Genomic DNA, 12,836 nt, shown 5'->3' with positions numbered 1-12,836 from the left:
AAAAGTCTGTTTTTCACACAAACAAAATTTGTTTTCTTCAGAAAGCCTACGCCGAAAATCAATTTGTAGTCTGAAAATTTGCAATTATAATTAGCAGTGCTGTTATTAATGCAATATCCTGAGGGGGTGGTGGATTTTGAGTCAATTACTGAGATGACAGAAGCAAGTGCTTGATAAAGCATCCCAGGAAGAAATTTTCTGAAATACTCAGAATCTGAGTTTTACAAAAACTGGCGCGTTCAGCATTGCTGAAGTCAAGATAAGGAACAAGATATTCTGCCTGGTATTGTATCTTTTCTATACAATGACAGCAAGTGTTGTTCTCAAACATGTGGGCAAAATAGTCTCTTTTTCCACCTGTTCAGCCCCTTCCTGCAATCGCATTAATTCAGGGTCAGTTACCTCTTCAGAGCTGGCAGCAGAATGCAGTAATTTAAAACCCCTCTCTGGTGCCTAAAAAAAATACCAAACACAGCTGAGAATTCAAATTTTCTTCATATCTGGAAGACGCAGGAAACCAGTTTTCATGTGCTCCCGTGCGAGCATCTGGTTTTCACTCGTAGCAGTCAACTGTGCTTACAAAAGCTCCAGTTCACCATGTCTGCTAGAAATATTGAAGGCTAAATTGTCATCTTATTATCTCAATTTAACACATTGTCACTGGGCATGGGCAAGGGACTACAGCAGATCCCAGTGGAAGCTTTTCCTATCACTAGTAATTCTAGATATTAACAGAAATGCTAAAATTGCCACTTATATTTTACTCTAATTTAAACCATCCAAATTGCCTCTGCTCTGTTCAGTATTACAGTAAAGCAATCCCAGTGATGCCAGGAAGCAATGAAAGAGCTGTCTTCAGTTATTTCCCTCCAAATGCTTTTAAATGAGGAAGGTAACCGTGACCAGAGGAGTTGAGAAGTAAACACTCTGAGCTACATTTTTCCTGTTTGCTGATATTTTGATACTATTTTCATGCAGTGCAGATCCCTTTCACATAGCTAATCTCTTGCAGGTCATCAGTCACACAAGAGATCATATAGCATTAGAAATTCAATTGATTAAAGATAGTATGTATAACTGTGGGAGGTGAGATTATCAAATCTTGGTAAATTGCATTGCACAACAAATCTGCAGTAACCCAGTGAAGAAATAAATAAATAAAAACACAAAGCAAAACAAACAAAAAAGGAATTTAACAAAATTTAACTTAGGAGGTAAACTCCGTGGAAAGAGCACTGACCTTTTTTACATTTTTGTTTACATCAACCAAGTTGAGCAGGAAGATGTGGTCCTTTGTCCCGACTAGCAGCCGGCCCCTCTCCTCATCTAGCAGCAGGGTTCGAAAATCAAGCCCCTCTGTTGAGCCCAGGAATGGGATGCAGCTGTTTGAAAGCAGCAAGTCTGTAGGAAAACAAAGAAAATCTTTATAATCAAAATGTTTATATATGACTCATCAGTGTCTTTTATAAATATATGCAACCAGCATGGAGTATAACCAGTGAGATAAGTGCAGTCTTGGAGCATGTCTTTCCAGAGCCATAAAATACAGTTCCTGTTAACTTTGGGGTTCTCTGGGTTTTTTTTTTTTTTTACTTCCAAATTGGGTAATATTTCCCTTCATATTTTTCTGTGTAAAATTTTCTTAATATCTGTATGGCACAGAAGAATCAGAAGTTCAACACAAATTAGAAACCACAAAAGACAGATCTTTGCAAAATGTGTGCTATATCTTTCCTTCATTCAAAGAAAACTAATTATGTTTATATTATCATACTCATGGATACACATGCTCAAGGATAATACCTCACCATATTTGGTCCTCCAAATATAAAGCAGCAAAGAAGCTCAATGCCAGCCAAGAATAATTAGGAGCAGGAAATAGTGGGTAGGGACATTTGAAGATCATTCTGTTCAACTCCCTCAGTATAAGGAGGAACATCTTTCACTAGATCAGCTTGGTCAAAGCCCCACCTAAGTGTTCATGGGCATGAACACTTCCAGGGATGGAGCATCCACAACTTCTCTGGGCAACCTGTACCAGTTTCTCACCACTTTCATAATATAAAATGTCTTTCTTATATCCAGTTTCTATCTTCCAGTTAAAAACTACTGCCCCTTGTGCTGTCACTAAAGGCTTTGGTAAAAGTCCTTGCTCATCATTTTTACAAGCCCCTTTTATATATTGAAAAGCTACAATAAGGTGTCCTCAGAGCCATCTTGTCTCCTGGTGGAACAACCCCAAACCTCTCAGCCTGTCCTTATATAGGTGTTACAGCCCTCTGACCATTACCAGGGCTCTTCTCAAGATTCATTCCAAGGTTCATGTCTTTCTTGAACTGGGTGCCTCAGAATTTAATGCAGGACTGCAGGGGTCTCACCAGAGCAGACTGCAGAGGCAGAATCCCCTCCCTCTACCTGCTGAACACACTTCTTGTGGTACAGCCCAGGGTACAGCTGGCTTTGCAGGCTGTGAGCACACACTGCTGGCTCAAATCCTTTTTTTTTTTTTTTTTTTTTTTTTCATTTACCAGTATCCTCAAGTCCTTCTCTGCAGGGCTGTTCTCAACCTATTCATCACACAATCTATCCATCATCCAGTCTTTGCTGATATGAAGCATTGCCCTGACCCAAGTGTAGGATCTTGTACTTGGTCTTGGTGAACTTCACATGGTTTACACAGGCCTCCTTCTCCAGCCAGTCAAGGGATCCTCAAAGATAATTTATTCAAATTCAGTGAGGATGGTATAGTAAGGGGAATATCCAGTAGCAACACCTCTAAGATCCTTATTAAAATCAAAAATTTGACACTAAAGTTTTACTGTGAATTAACAGTAGCTTCAAATCTCTTTAAAAATGTAATTAGGGAAAAAATGTTCTGTGAAATTAATGAAAGAATCTATAAAGCTGCAAAAAAGCTAAAGGGCTGTAAAATAAAAATTCTGTAACATTCTGCCTAATGAATACTCTGTGGACGTAATTCTGGATGAGGACACAAACAACATATAGAAAAGAGCACAAGGATAGTTAAGTCTTGTTGGATAGTCATTACTTTGGGGAAAAGAAAATAAACATGTGAATCAGTTCTTCCTTAAGCAAACTCTCCCAGCTGAACTATTTGGAAATCATCAGACAGAAAGGCAAATCCTGTATTTAACTGAACATAAAATTAAGGGTATTTCCACCTTCCTGGCACTGGATGGACAATGTAGCATTCCTGCTAGAAAAGCCAGACTTACTGCAAAAGTCATTTGCACATCCTGATCATGATGAAAATTAGGGCCAGTGTTTTGGAGAAAAAGTCTTGAATGAAATAAAGGGAAAAAAACCCCACCCAAATATTTTTCTCCAAGGTCTCTCACAAACCACATGACAGGCAAAAAAAAATATTAAGTTCTGGTGTGGACTAATAAACAGCACTCTGGAAGGAAAGATATTTTATCATTACTAATCTGACTAATTGGAATATAATTGTGAAAATTATTTTTTGTTTCCGTCACTTCTACTTAAGTTTGTGTGCATTTGTCTGGCTCAGTGCAGGGTGTTGTTAAAGTACAATCTGAAAACAAATTGTCGTGTATTGCCCCTCCTGTTCCCCTAGGTGAGATTTATTTGGCAGTTCTTTGGAAAAAAATCTTGCTTCGCATTGAAAAATTAAATCAAATGCTGGGCACTACGCTGCTATACATCAACACTGTCCTTTCTCTCATATTTTCTGCAATGACAAAGATGTCAGGGTTTGTTTTCTATACTAGTAAAACTTTAAAAGATCTGTTTATTAACTGCCAGCAAGATCACTTAGGAACAGCTTATGGTTAACATGGTACTATGAAAACCTCAGTCCTCACCTGCAGGACACAAGTAACTAACATAAAGAATATGAGGGAAAATTCCTTTCCATCTGCAGCCACAGGAATTTGATCTAAGGAATGAGAAATTATATGCTTGTGCAAATAAAAGCATGCGCCTTTGCAAAAGTGTCAATTGCAAAAATATGTGGATTTGATTCCACACATACATGAAGGATGATAACTGAGACTCCTCTCTACTTCTCATTTCCTTCTTATTTGAAAGGAATGATCTCTTAAGAAACCATTCCAAATGGATATATCTCATCTGTTGTTTAACAGTTCTAGAATTTCTCATTTAAAAAATCCCCACCTAGAAGAGCTACAACTGTGAGGGAAAATGCTGCCTCATGACTGAAATGCCCAAGTGGGAATGAGCCCTTTCTGATGCCTTGTACAATCATTTATGTCACTACATCATAAGGAAAACATCCGTAGAATATTCCAGAATGAAATGACAACACTGCACACTCCTTTCTTACTGACACAGGTGACAACACAAGATGCAAAGCAGTGAAGAATCAGGTTTGGCCAGTCATTTACCATTGAAAACAGCTAGGAAGTAAGACTCTGAGCATGACCATTGATAAGATTATAACTGTAACATGACCTAATAAAACTTCACAAGTAAACATTAACAGAGGGTTGAATAAATTGCAGCCAAATTAATCACTGTTCTCACTCCATAAAACAACACAATCCAATCTTATGCGTTGAAATTTCCCTTCACAGTGAGACATATTTACTATCACCAAGGACATTACACTGGAAAAATTTACTGTGAAAAGCACATTTCCCAGTGATTTTGAAGCTTAGACCAAGATGTCAATTTGAATCACTGCATCTCTGTAGCCTGGCTAACACAGAAACAGCATTCTCACAAGGCACAGTAACAAAGTTAGTTACAGGGATGGTCTTTCATGAGTACATGTTCAGCACTCAGTTTTATAGTCTCTATTTGCTGTTTTCCTCAAAATTAAATAGTTTTTTCCAGCTTGGTGATTAAATAAGCATCCAGCTAACTCCCTTCTGGGTTAATATTTCACTGCTGAGTGGTAGAAGCTGGAATAGTGACTGGGTTTTATTCATTTAGCACAGTATCTCAGCGGACTTGGCTTACAACACCATGATCATTGCTTACTTAAAAAAAACTCTTAAAAAATCTCCAGCAGCAGAGCCACAGCAAAAAGGCTTCAAAAGTAAAAATGTCATTCTGTTCTGATAATATGTATTTGCATTTATAAAACATATTTAGACTTCTTAGCATCAAGTCATGTGTGGTGACCATGCTACCATTCCTCAACTCCAGCATGGTGTAACAATGCAGCAATGTGGAACCAACTTGGCTGGCACTAAGAATTCCCTTTGTGACCAGTTACAGAGTTTTTTTTATGACAAGCCACACTGAAATTAGCAAAAAGGGAATATCTCAACCTCTTTCAAAACAGTTACACCTAATGACACCTTTGAAGGACTCTGAAATTAAAGACTGTATAATTTTCATACACAGCACAAAACAGAGGTCACCTTTAGGTAGCTTTCCTTCAGGTAGGAGCAAATCCTTTCTCATGTTGGAAAGTACGCATGAAGATTTACGTGGGCATGGTAGAAATTCTCAAGCAAACTTCTCAGATAAAGTATTTATAGCATGACTGCAGAAATTTATGCAATTTCTAAGGTACTCTAAGCTTAAAATTGACCTGTTGACCCCAGATGTATTGGTACAAAGGCAAAAAGAAAAAAATACTTCCAAACTACTATGGATCACTACTATGTACTGCAAGAAGTAAATTATATTTTGTTTAGCTGCATCTCATCATGGACAAAGCTGTGCAGGCAAAGTGGCTCTAATTGCTATACCATATGAAATAGGCCCGGTAGAAAAGGTTATATTCATACACCAGCAGGGCTGCTCCAAAAAACACAGATAACCAGGAATAGAGAAAACATGACTTGCTGCTGTCACAATATAGGGTCAAAACTTTGGTTATGAGGAGACAAAAAACAATGTATAAAACCATATTTTGCAGTTGCAGGCTTCTCTGTCTTCATCTTTTAGGACTGAATTGTTCCCCAGGAATGTATAAAAGTGAACGAGTAAAGAATATTTCACCAAGGATTCCTAAAAAAATTGACGAGATTCTGCTGCAAAATTTAAGGAACTTCAGGGCATCTTCAATTCAAGCTTCAAGCATTTCTATGGGAAATGCTCATTCTATGAGAATGCTTGAGAGACAGAATACTTAATATAGCCAACTTCTCTGTTCGCCAAAAGTCTTTACTTCAGATAGGGATAGAGGAAGGACATTCTATAAGATACAGAGGATTAAATACAAAGAATGACACACTTCAGGCCATTTGAGAAACTGATCTCATTTTATTATTTTTTCAAACATAGATATTCAAATATTATTTAAAAGCAGGCAATTGACTACAGGAGGGCAGGGCAGTTCTCTAAACTAAGGGTAATTGCAAAATTGACAACACTAAAGGGCCTCTTGAAGGAATGCTAATAAACAAGCCTCATTCAAGTCTAGCTAATGCTAAAAAACAAGTCTAATTCAAGACTAGTTAATGCTAATAAACAAGTCTAATTAAAGCTACAATTACAACTAAAGCTATAACTGCAGCTACAACTACAGCTACAACTACAACTAAAGCTGCAGCTACAACTCCAACTACAACTAAAGCTTCTGCTATAATTAACTAACTACAATAGGCCCCTAAGAGGCTAGGCTGCTGTCTTCAAGGTGTTCCAAGCAACCTCTCCCAGCTTCACTGTCTTCCGTGAGGATGTGCAGGTGGAGCAAGTTTCTGCCTCAGAGACTTGGTCAGCAGCACCGCTGTAACTGGAAGGTGAAGGGCACGGCCGCTCTGAGATGTGTGTGCCCAAGGAATCTGTGTGCTGCAGCATCTTCCTTCCACAGGAGCAGGAAAGCAGCTTCAGGATTGCCAGTGACAAAGGGAACAGCAGTGCAGAGTTCACGTGGCTGCCATCAGGTGTGACCCCACCAGCACAGATCTGTGCAGGGAACTCCTCTCACTGGTTAGAGAGCAGCACCCAGAGGCGAAATCGCAGCTGACCATAAGCTTGCATCGCCTCTTCATGGGCGGCCGGATCTCGGGCCAGGCGCTCAAAGAGGTTGAGCGGCTCAACCCCTAGCATTGCCGGCGGCAAGCTGATCTCTGCAGGAAGCCTCTCATTGCCTAGCACAAAGTGGTCCAGGCGTTTCAGCTGCAGGCAGCGGCGCAGGTACGCCATGATGTCCCACAGCCGCCGTGCAAATTCCCTCCTGCACCAGCGGGACAGAGGTACTGTGGTCAGCACGTGCATGACCACAGTCTTCCAGGTAGAGCTGGAAAAACCTGTGCCCCTCAGGATGCAGGTGAAGAGCTGCAGACATTTCAGGTGCAAGCTCTCACACGGCAGCTGCCTGGCGATGTGCTGGAAGAATTTTGCCTCTGCCGCAGCGTACGTCTCGGGCCACGCTGTGCTTGCAATGAAGTTGGCCTGGGCGGGCTGGCTGCTCACAAAGCTGAGGGAGCCACCTTTCTGGGCCTCCGTGGGCTGGCTGACCACAAAGATGTCCGAGTCCTCTTGGCGCACCCCAAAGAGCATCTCCACCGTCAGCCTCTCCTTGCCTTTGCTCAGCTGGAATCGGCAGGACCGGCTGCTGGGCTGAAACACCAAGTGCCACGAGTATGACTGAGGCACGTGCAGCCACGAGCATCTCACCAGGTGGTGGAACCAGCGGGAGGTTTTTTCCACGTCCAGGTAGGAGCCGGTGCAGAGTGTCTCTAGGAGGCTGCGCTGCTGCTTCCGCCGCAGCTCCTTCCGCGAGTAGTGCAGGAAGCACAAGAGCTTCTCGTCCAGCTCCTCCATCCTGCACGTGCACACCAGCTCCACACGGACGCTGAAGGTCCTTGCTGCCATCTGCCCTTCACTGTTCAGCTCCAGCTCGAAGGCGTGCCCTGGTGGGGGATCCAGTGGGACCAGCACACGGTACACGCCATCCCAGTCACGGGGACTCCAGCCTTCAAAGGCACTGCCCACCCCAATGGCTTCTTGAGGCACTGGGTAGAAGCTATTGCTCGTGCTGTCCACAAAGACACGGCTGAAGCTCTTCATCAGCTCAGCTGTCACTGAGCAACCTCTCTCCAGGTCCTCCACAGGCCACTTTATGTGGTCCACTAAAAGGTTGCCTTGCTCATTCCCAACATCTCGGGTGTCCTCTCTGTCTTCGATTCCACCGCTGCCGCTTTCTTCCTTGCCACCATCCTTGTCTTCCTTTTCACTGGCAGCCACATTACCTTGTTCACCTTCTTTTCCATCCTCCTTCTTGTCTGCCTCCACATCCACATCACCCTGTTCTTCATCCTGCTTTCTATCATTGCCATCTTCTTCTAGAACTTCCTTCTTTTCTTCCTCAGTGGCAGCAAAACCACTATGGGCTGCTTCATTCCCACGTTCACTGCTGTCTTCCTGCCCAGTGCAATCCCTGCTCCTCTGTTCACTGGCATCACTGCTTTCCTGCACCTTCACATCCATGTACTCTTCCTGTCCATCTGCGTTGTCTTCCCCTTCATTCACATCCTCGTTGCTGCCCACCTTCATATTCACACCATTGGTCTTTTCTTCATTTCCATCTCCTCCTTCTTCCTTTCCAGCGTCCTTGTCTTGCTCCACCTGTACATCCTTGTTTTCCCCATCATTTTCTTCATCGAGGTCTTCTTCATTTTCAGCAACGTTGCCAGGTTCTTCTGCAGTTCCTTCACCAGTATTATCTCCTGGCACATCGTCTTCACCCTTTGCAGCCACAGGACTGCCTTCGCTGTCCTTTCCGCTGCCGCTGTCGTCTTCCTCCACAGTCACACCAGTGTTTTCTCCACCTTCCTCTGAACCAACGCTGTCTTCTTCTTGGTCTTTTCCTCCCTCATCTCCCAGGGTCTTGCAGGAGCTCAGGTCCTTGCTGCTGCTGCTGGCCTCACTGCTCCTTCTCCTGCAGCCAAACCACAGGCCCAAGAGGAGCAGGACTCCAGCAAGGACCCAGAATGGCCACTGCTGCAGGGCACCAAAAAGCACGGCTCCCCAGCCCTCATCCTGCTGCTCCAGCTCCTGCAGCAGCCGAGCCATCTCACGGTCCAGCAGCTCCTGACGCTCCTGCATTCGCCGGTGCGTGGCCTCATCCAGCCCATCCCCAGCCGGCTGGGGGTACTGGATCAGGCTTTGCACGAGCACGAATACCAATGACAGTAAAGCCATGGTCTGCAGGAGGACACACAGAATGCAGAGTTCAGTGGGGCCGGAACAGAGAGAGTCAGTGGGGGGCAGGAGCCGGAGGGATGTGGCGGCAGGGAGGAGAAGGCCCTCGGCAGCTGGCAGGCGGCGAGGCCTGCACCGCTGCCCCAGCAAGCGCCGCGCCCTCAGCAAGGCGCTCCCTCCCGGGGGCCGGGCCCTGGGTGTGGGGGCAGAACACAGGGCCCGGTACCGGAGCTTCTGCCCCTGCCCTCCTCCAGCCCCTGCCCTCCTCCAGCCCCATCTCCTCACTGCTGTGCACTCACCGCTTGCCCAGGCTCTACTGGGGCAGTGGCACCCGCTGTGGCCTTTCGTAGCTGCCCCCATTGTGACACGGCCTTGTGACACACCTGTGCTGTCACAGAACCCAGAGCACATCACAGGCCAGCCCCGCCCGCCGTCCCCAGCCCGGTCAGGAAGCTCCTCATGGCCCTGGGCTTCAAGCATTTCTATGGGAATGCTTGAGAGACAGAATACTTAATATAGCCAACTTCTCTGTTTGCCAAAAGTCTTTACTTCAGATAGGGATAGAGGAAGGACATTCTCTAAGATACAGAGGATTAAATACAAAGAATGACACACTTCAGGCCATTTGAGAAACTGATCTCATTTTATTATTTTTTCAAACATAGATATTCAAATATTATTTAAAAGCAGACAATTGACTACAGGAGGGCAGGGCAGTTCTCTAAACTAAGGGTAACTTTGCAAAATTGACAACACTAAAGGGCCTCTTGAAGGAATACTAATAAACAAGCCTCATTCAAGACTAGTTAATGCTAATAAACAAGTCTAATTCAAGTCTAGTTAATGCTAATAAACAAGTCTAATTCAAGTCTAGTTAATGCTAATAAACAAGTCTAATTAAAGCTACAATTACAACTAAAGCTATAACTGCAGCTACAACTACAGCTACAACTACAAGTAAAGCTGCAGCTACAACTCCAACTACAACTAAAGCTTCTGCTATAACTAACTACATTAGGCCCCTAAGAGGCTAGGCTGCTGTCTTCAAGGTGTTCCAAGCAACCTCTCCCAGCTTCACTGTCTTCTGTGAGGATGTGCAGGTGGAGCAAGTTTCTGCCTCAGAGACTTGGTCAGCAGCACCGCTGTAACTGGAAGGTGAAGGGCACGGCCGCTCTGAGATGTGTGTGCCCAAGGAATCCGTGTGCTGCAGCATCTTCCTTCCACAGGAGCAGGAAAGCAGCTTCAGGATTGCCAGTGACAAAGGGAACAGCAGTGCAGAGTTCACGTGGCTGCCATCAGGTGTGACCCCACCAGCACAGATCTGTGCAGGGAACTCCTCTCACTGGTTAGAGAGCAGCACCCAGAGGCGAAATCGCAGCTGACCATAAGCTTGCATCGCCTCTTCATGGGCGGCCGGATCTCGGGCCAGGCGCTCAAAGAGGTTGAGCGGCTCAACCCCTAGCATTGCCGGCGGCAAGCTGATCTCTGCAGGAAGCCTCTCATTGCCTAGCACAAAGTGGTCCAGGCGTTTCAGCTGCAGGCAGCGGCGCAGGTACGCCATGATGTCCCACAGCCGCCGTGCAAATTCCCTCCTGCACCAGCGGGACAGAGGTACTGTGGTCAGCACGTGCATGACCACAGTCTTCCAGGTAGAGCTGGAAAAACCTGTGCCCCTCAGGATGCAGGTGAAGAGCTGCAGACATTTCAGGTGCAAGCTCTCACACGGCAGCTGCCTGGCGATGTGCTGGAAGAATTTCGCCTCTGCCACAGTGTACGTCTCGGGCCACTCTGTGCTTGCAATGAAGTTGGCCTGGGCGGGCTGGCTGCTCACAAAGCTGAGGGAGCCACCTTTCTGGGCCTCCGTGGGCTGGCTGACCACAAAGATGTCCGAGTCCTCTTGGCGCACCCCAAAGAGCATCTCCACCGTCAGCTTCTCCTTGCCTTTGCTCAGCTGGAATCGGCAGGACCGGCTGCTGGGCTGAAACACCAAGTGCCACGAGTATGACTGAGGCACGTGCAGCCACGAGCATCTCACCAGGTGGTGGAACCAGCGGGAGGTTTTTTCCACGTCCAGGTAGGAGCCGGTGCAGAGTGTCTCTAGGAGGCTGCGCTGCTGCTTCCGCCGCAGCTCCTTCCGCGAGAAGTGCAGGAAGCACAAGAGCTTCTCGTCCAGCTCCTCCATCCTGCACGTGCACACCAGCTCCACACGGACGCTGAAGGTCCTTGCTGCCATCTGCCCTTCACTGTTCAGCTCCAGCTCGAAGGCGTGCCCTGGTGGGGGATCCAGTGGGACCAGCACACGGTACACGCCATCCCAGTCACGGGGACTCCAGCCTTCAAAGGCACTGCCCACCCCAATGGCTTCTTGAGGCACTGGGTAGAAGCTATTGCTCGTGCTGTCCACAAAGACACGGCTGAAGCTCTTCATCAGCTCAGCTGTCACTGAGCAACCTCTCTCCAGGTCCTCCACAGGCCACTTTATGTGGTCCACTAAAAGGTTGCCTTGCTCATTCCCAACATCTCGGGTGTCCTCTCTGTCTTCGATTCCACCGCTGCCGCTTTCTTCCTTGCCACCATCCTTGTCTTCCTTTTCACTGGCAGCCACATTACCTTGTTCACCTTCTTTTCCATCCTCCTTCTTGTCTGCCTCCACATCCACATCACCCTGTTCTTCATCCTGCTTTCTATCATTGCCATCTTCTTCTAGAACTTCCTTCTTTTCTTCCTCAGTGGCAGCAAAACCACTATGGGCTGCTTCATTCCCACGTTCACTGCTGTCTTCCTGCCCAGTGCAATCCCTGCTCCTCTGTTCACTGGCATCACTGCTTTCCTGCACCTTCACATCCATGTACTCTTCCTGTCCATCTGCGTTGTCTTCCCCTTCATTCACATCCTCGTTGCTGCCCACCTTCATATTCACACCATTGGTCTTTTCTTCATTTCCATCTCCTCCTTCTTCCTTTCCAGCGTCCTTGTCTTGCTCCACCTGTACATCCTTGTTTTCCCCATCATTTTCTTCATCGAGGTCTTCTTCATTTTCAGCAACGTTGCCAGGTTCTTCTGCAGTTCCTTCACCAGTATTATCTCCTGGCACATCGTCTTCACCCTTTGCAGCCACAGGACTGCCTTCGCTGTCCTTTCCGCTGCCGCTGTCGTCTTCCTCCACAGTCACACCAGTGTTTTCTCCACCTTCCTCTGAACCAACGCTGTCTTCTTCTTGGTCTTTTCCTCCCTCATCTCCCAGGGTCTTGCAGGAGCTCAGGTCCTTGCTGCTGCTGCTGGCCTCACTGCTCCTTCTCCTGCAGCCAAACCACAGGCCCAAGAGGAGCAGGACTCCAGCAAGGACCCAGAATGGCCACTGCTGCAGGGCGCCAAAAAGAACGGCTCCCCAGCCCTCATCCTGCTGCTCCAGCTCCTGCAGCAGCCGAGCCATCTCACGGTCCAGCAGCTCCTGACGCTCCTGCATTCGCCGGTGCGTGGCCTCATCCAGCCCATCCCCAGCCGGCTGGGGGTACTGGATCAGGCTTTGCACGAGCACGAATACCAATGACAGTAAAGCCATGGTCTGCAGGAGGACACACAGAATGCAGAGTTCAGTGGGGCCGGAACAGACAGAGTCAGTGTGGGGCAGGAGCCGGAGGGATGTGGCGGCAGGGAGGAGAAGGCCCCCGGCAGCTGGCAGGCGGCGAGGCCTGCACCGCTGCCCCAGCAAGCGCCGCGCCCTCAGC

General features: G+C 46.6%; 3 protein-coding genes across 5 annotated transcripts in view; all 3 read right to left on the bottom strand.

Annotated features, from left to right (window-relative positions):
* Positions 1–12,836, bottom strand: part of SEMA3D (semaphorin 3D) — a 144,497-nt gene that overhangs the window by 75,969 nt on the left and 55,692 nt on the right. For all 3 annotated transcript variants that reach the window (XM_038153514.1, XM_038153515.1, XM_038153513.1), the window contains one exon: positions 1,241–1,401. In XM_038153514.1, the coding sequence (XP_038009442.1) occupies positions 1,241–1,401 (161 nt within the window). The remainder of the gene's footprint in view (positions 1–1,240; positions 1,402–12,836) is intronic.
* Positions 6,487–9,254, bottom strand: LOC119707897 (inositol 1,4,5-trisphosphate receptor-interacting protein-like 1). Its single transcript, XM_038153516.1, has one exon. The coding sequence runs from the start codon at positions 9,106–9,108 to the stop codon at positions 6,886–6,888; it is 2,223 nt and encodes a 740-aa protein (XP_038009444.1). The 5' UTR covers positions 9,109–9,254; the 3' UTR covers positions 6,487–6,885.
* On the bottom strand, positions 9,538–12,666 carry LOC119707898 (inositol 1,4,5-trisphosphate receptor-interacting protein-like 1). The gene has a single exon (XM_038153517.1). It carries the CDS (start codon positions 12,572–12,574, stop codon positions 10,448–10,450), a length of 2,127 nt encoding a protein of 708 aa, XP_038009445.1. The 5' UTR covers positions 12,575–12,666; the 3' UTR covers positions 9,538–10,447.

The sequence above is a fragment of the Motacilla alba genome, chromosome 1A (assembly GCF_015832195.1).
Source record: "Motacilla alba alba isolate MOTALB_02 chromosome 1A, Motacilla_alba_V1.0_pri, whole genome shotgun sequence".
NCBI lineage: Eukaryota > Metazoa > Chordata > Aves > Passeriformes > Motacillidae > Motacilla > Motacilla alba.
This window is presented reverse-complemented; position numbering and strand designations above follow the sequence as displayed.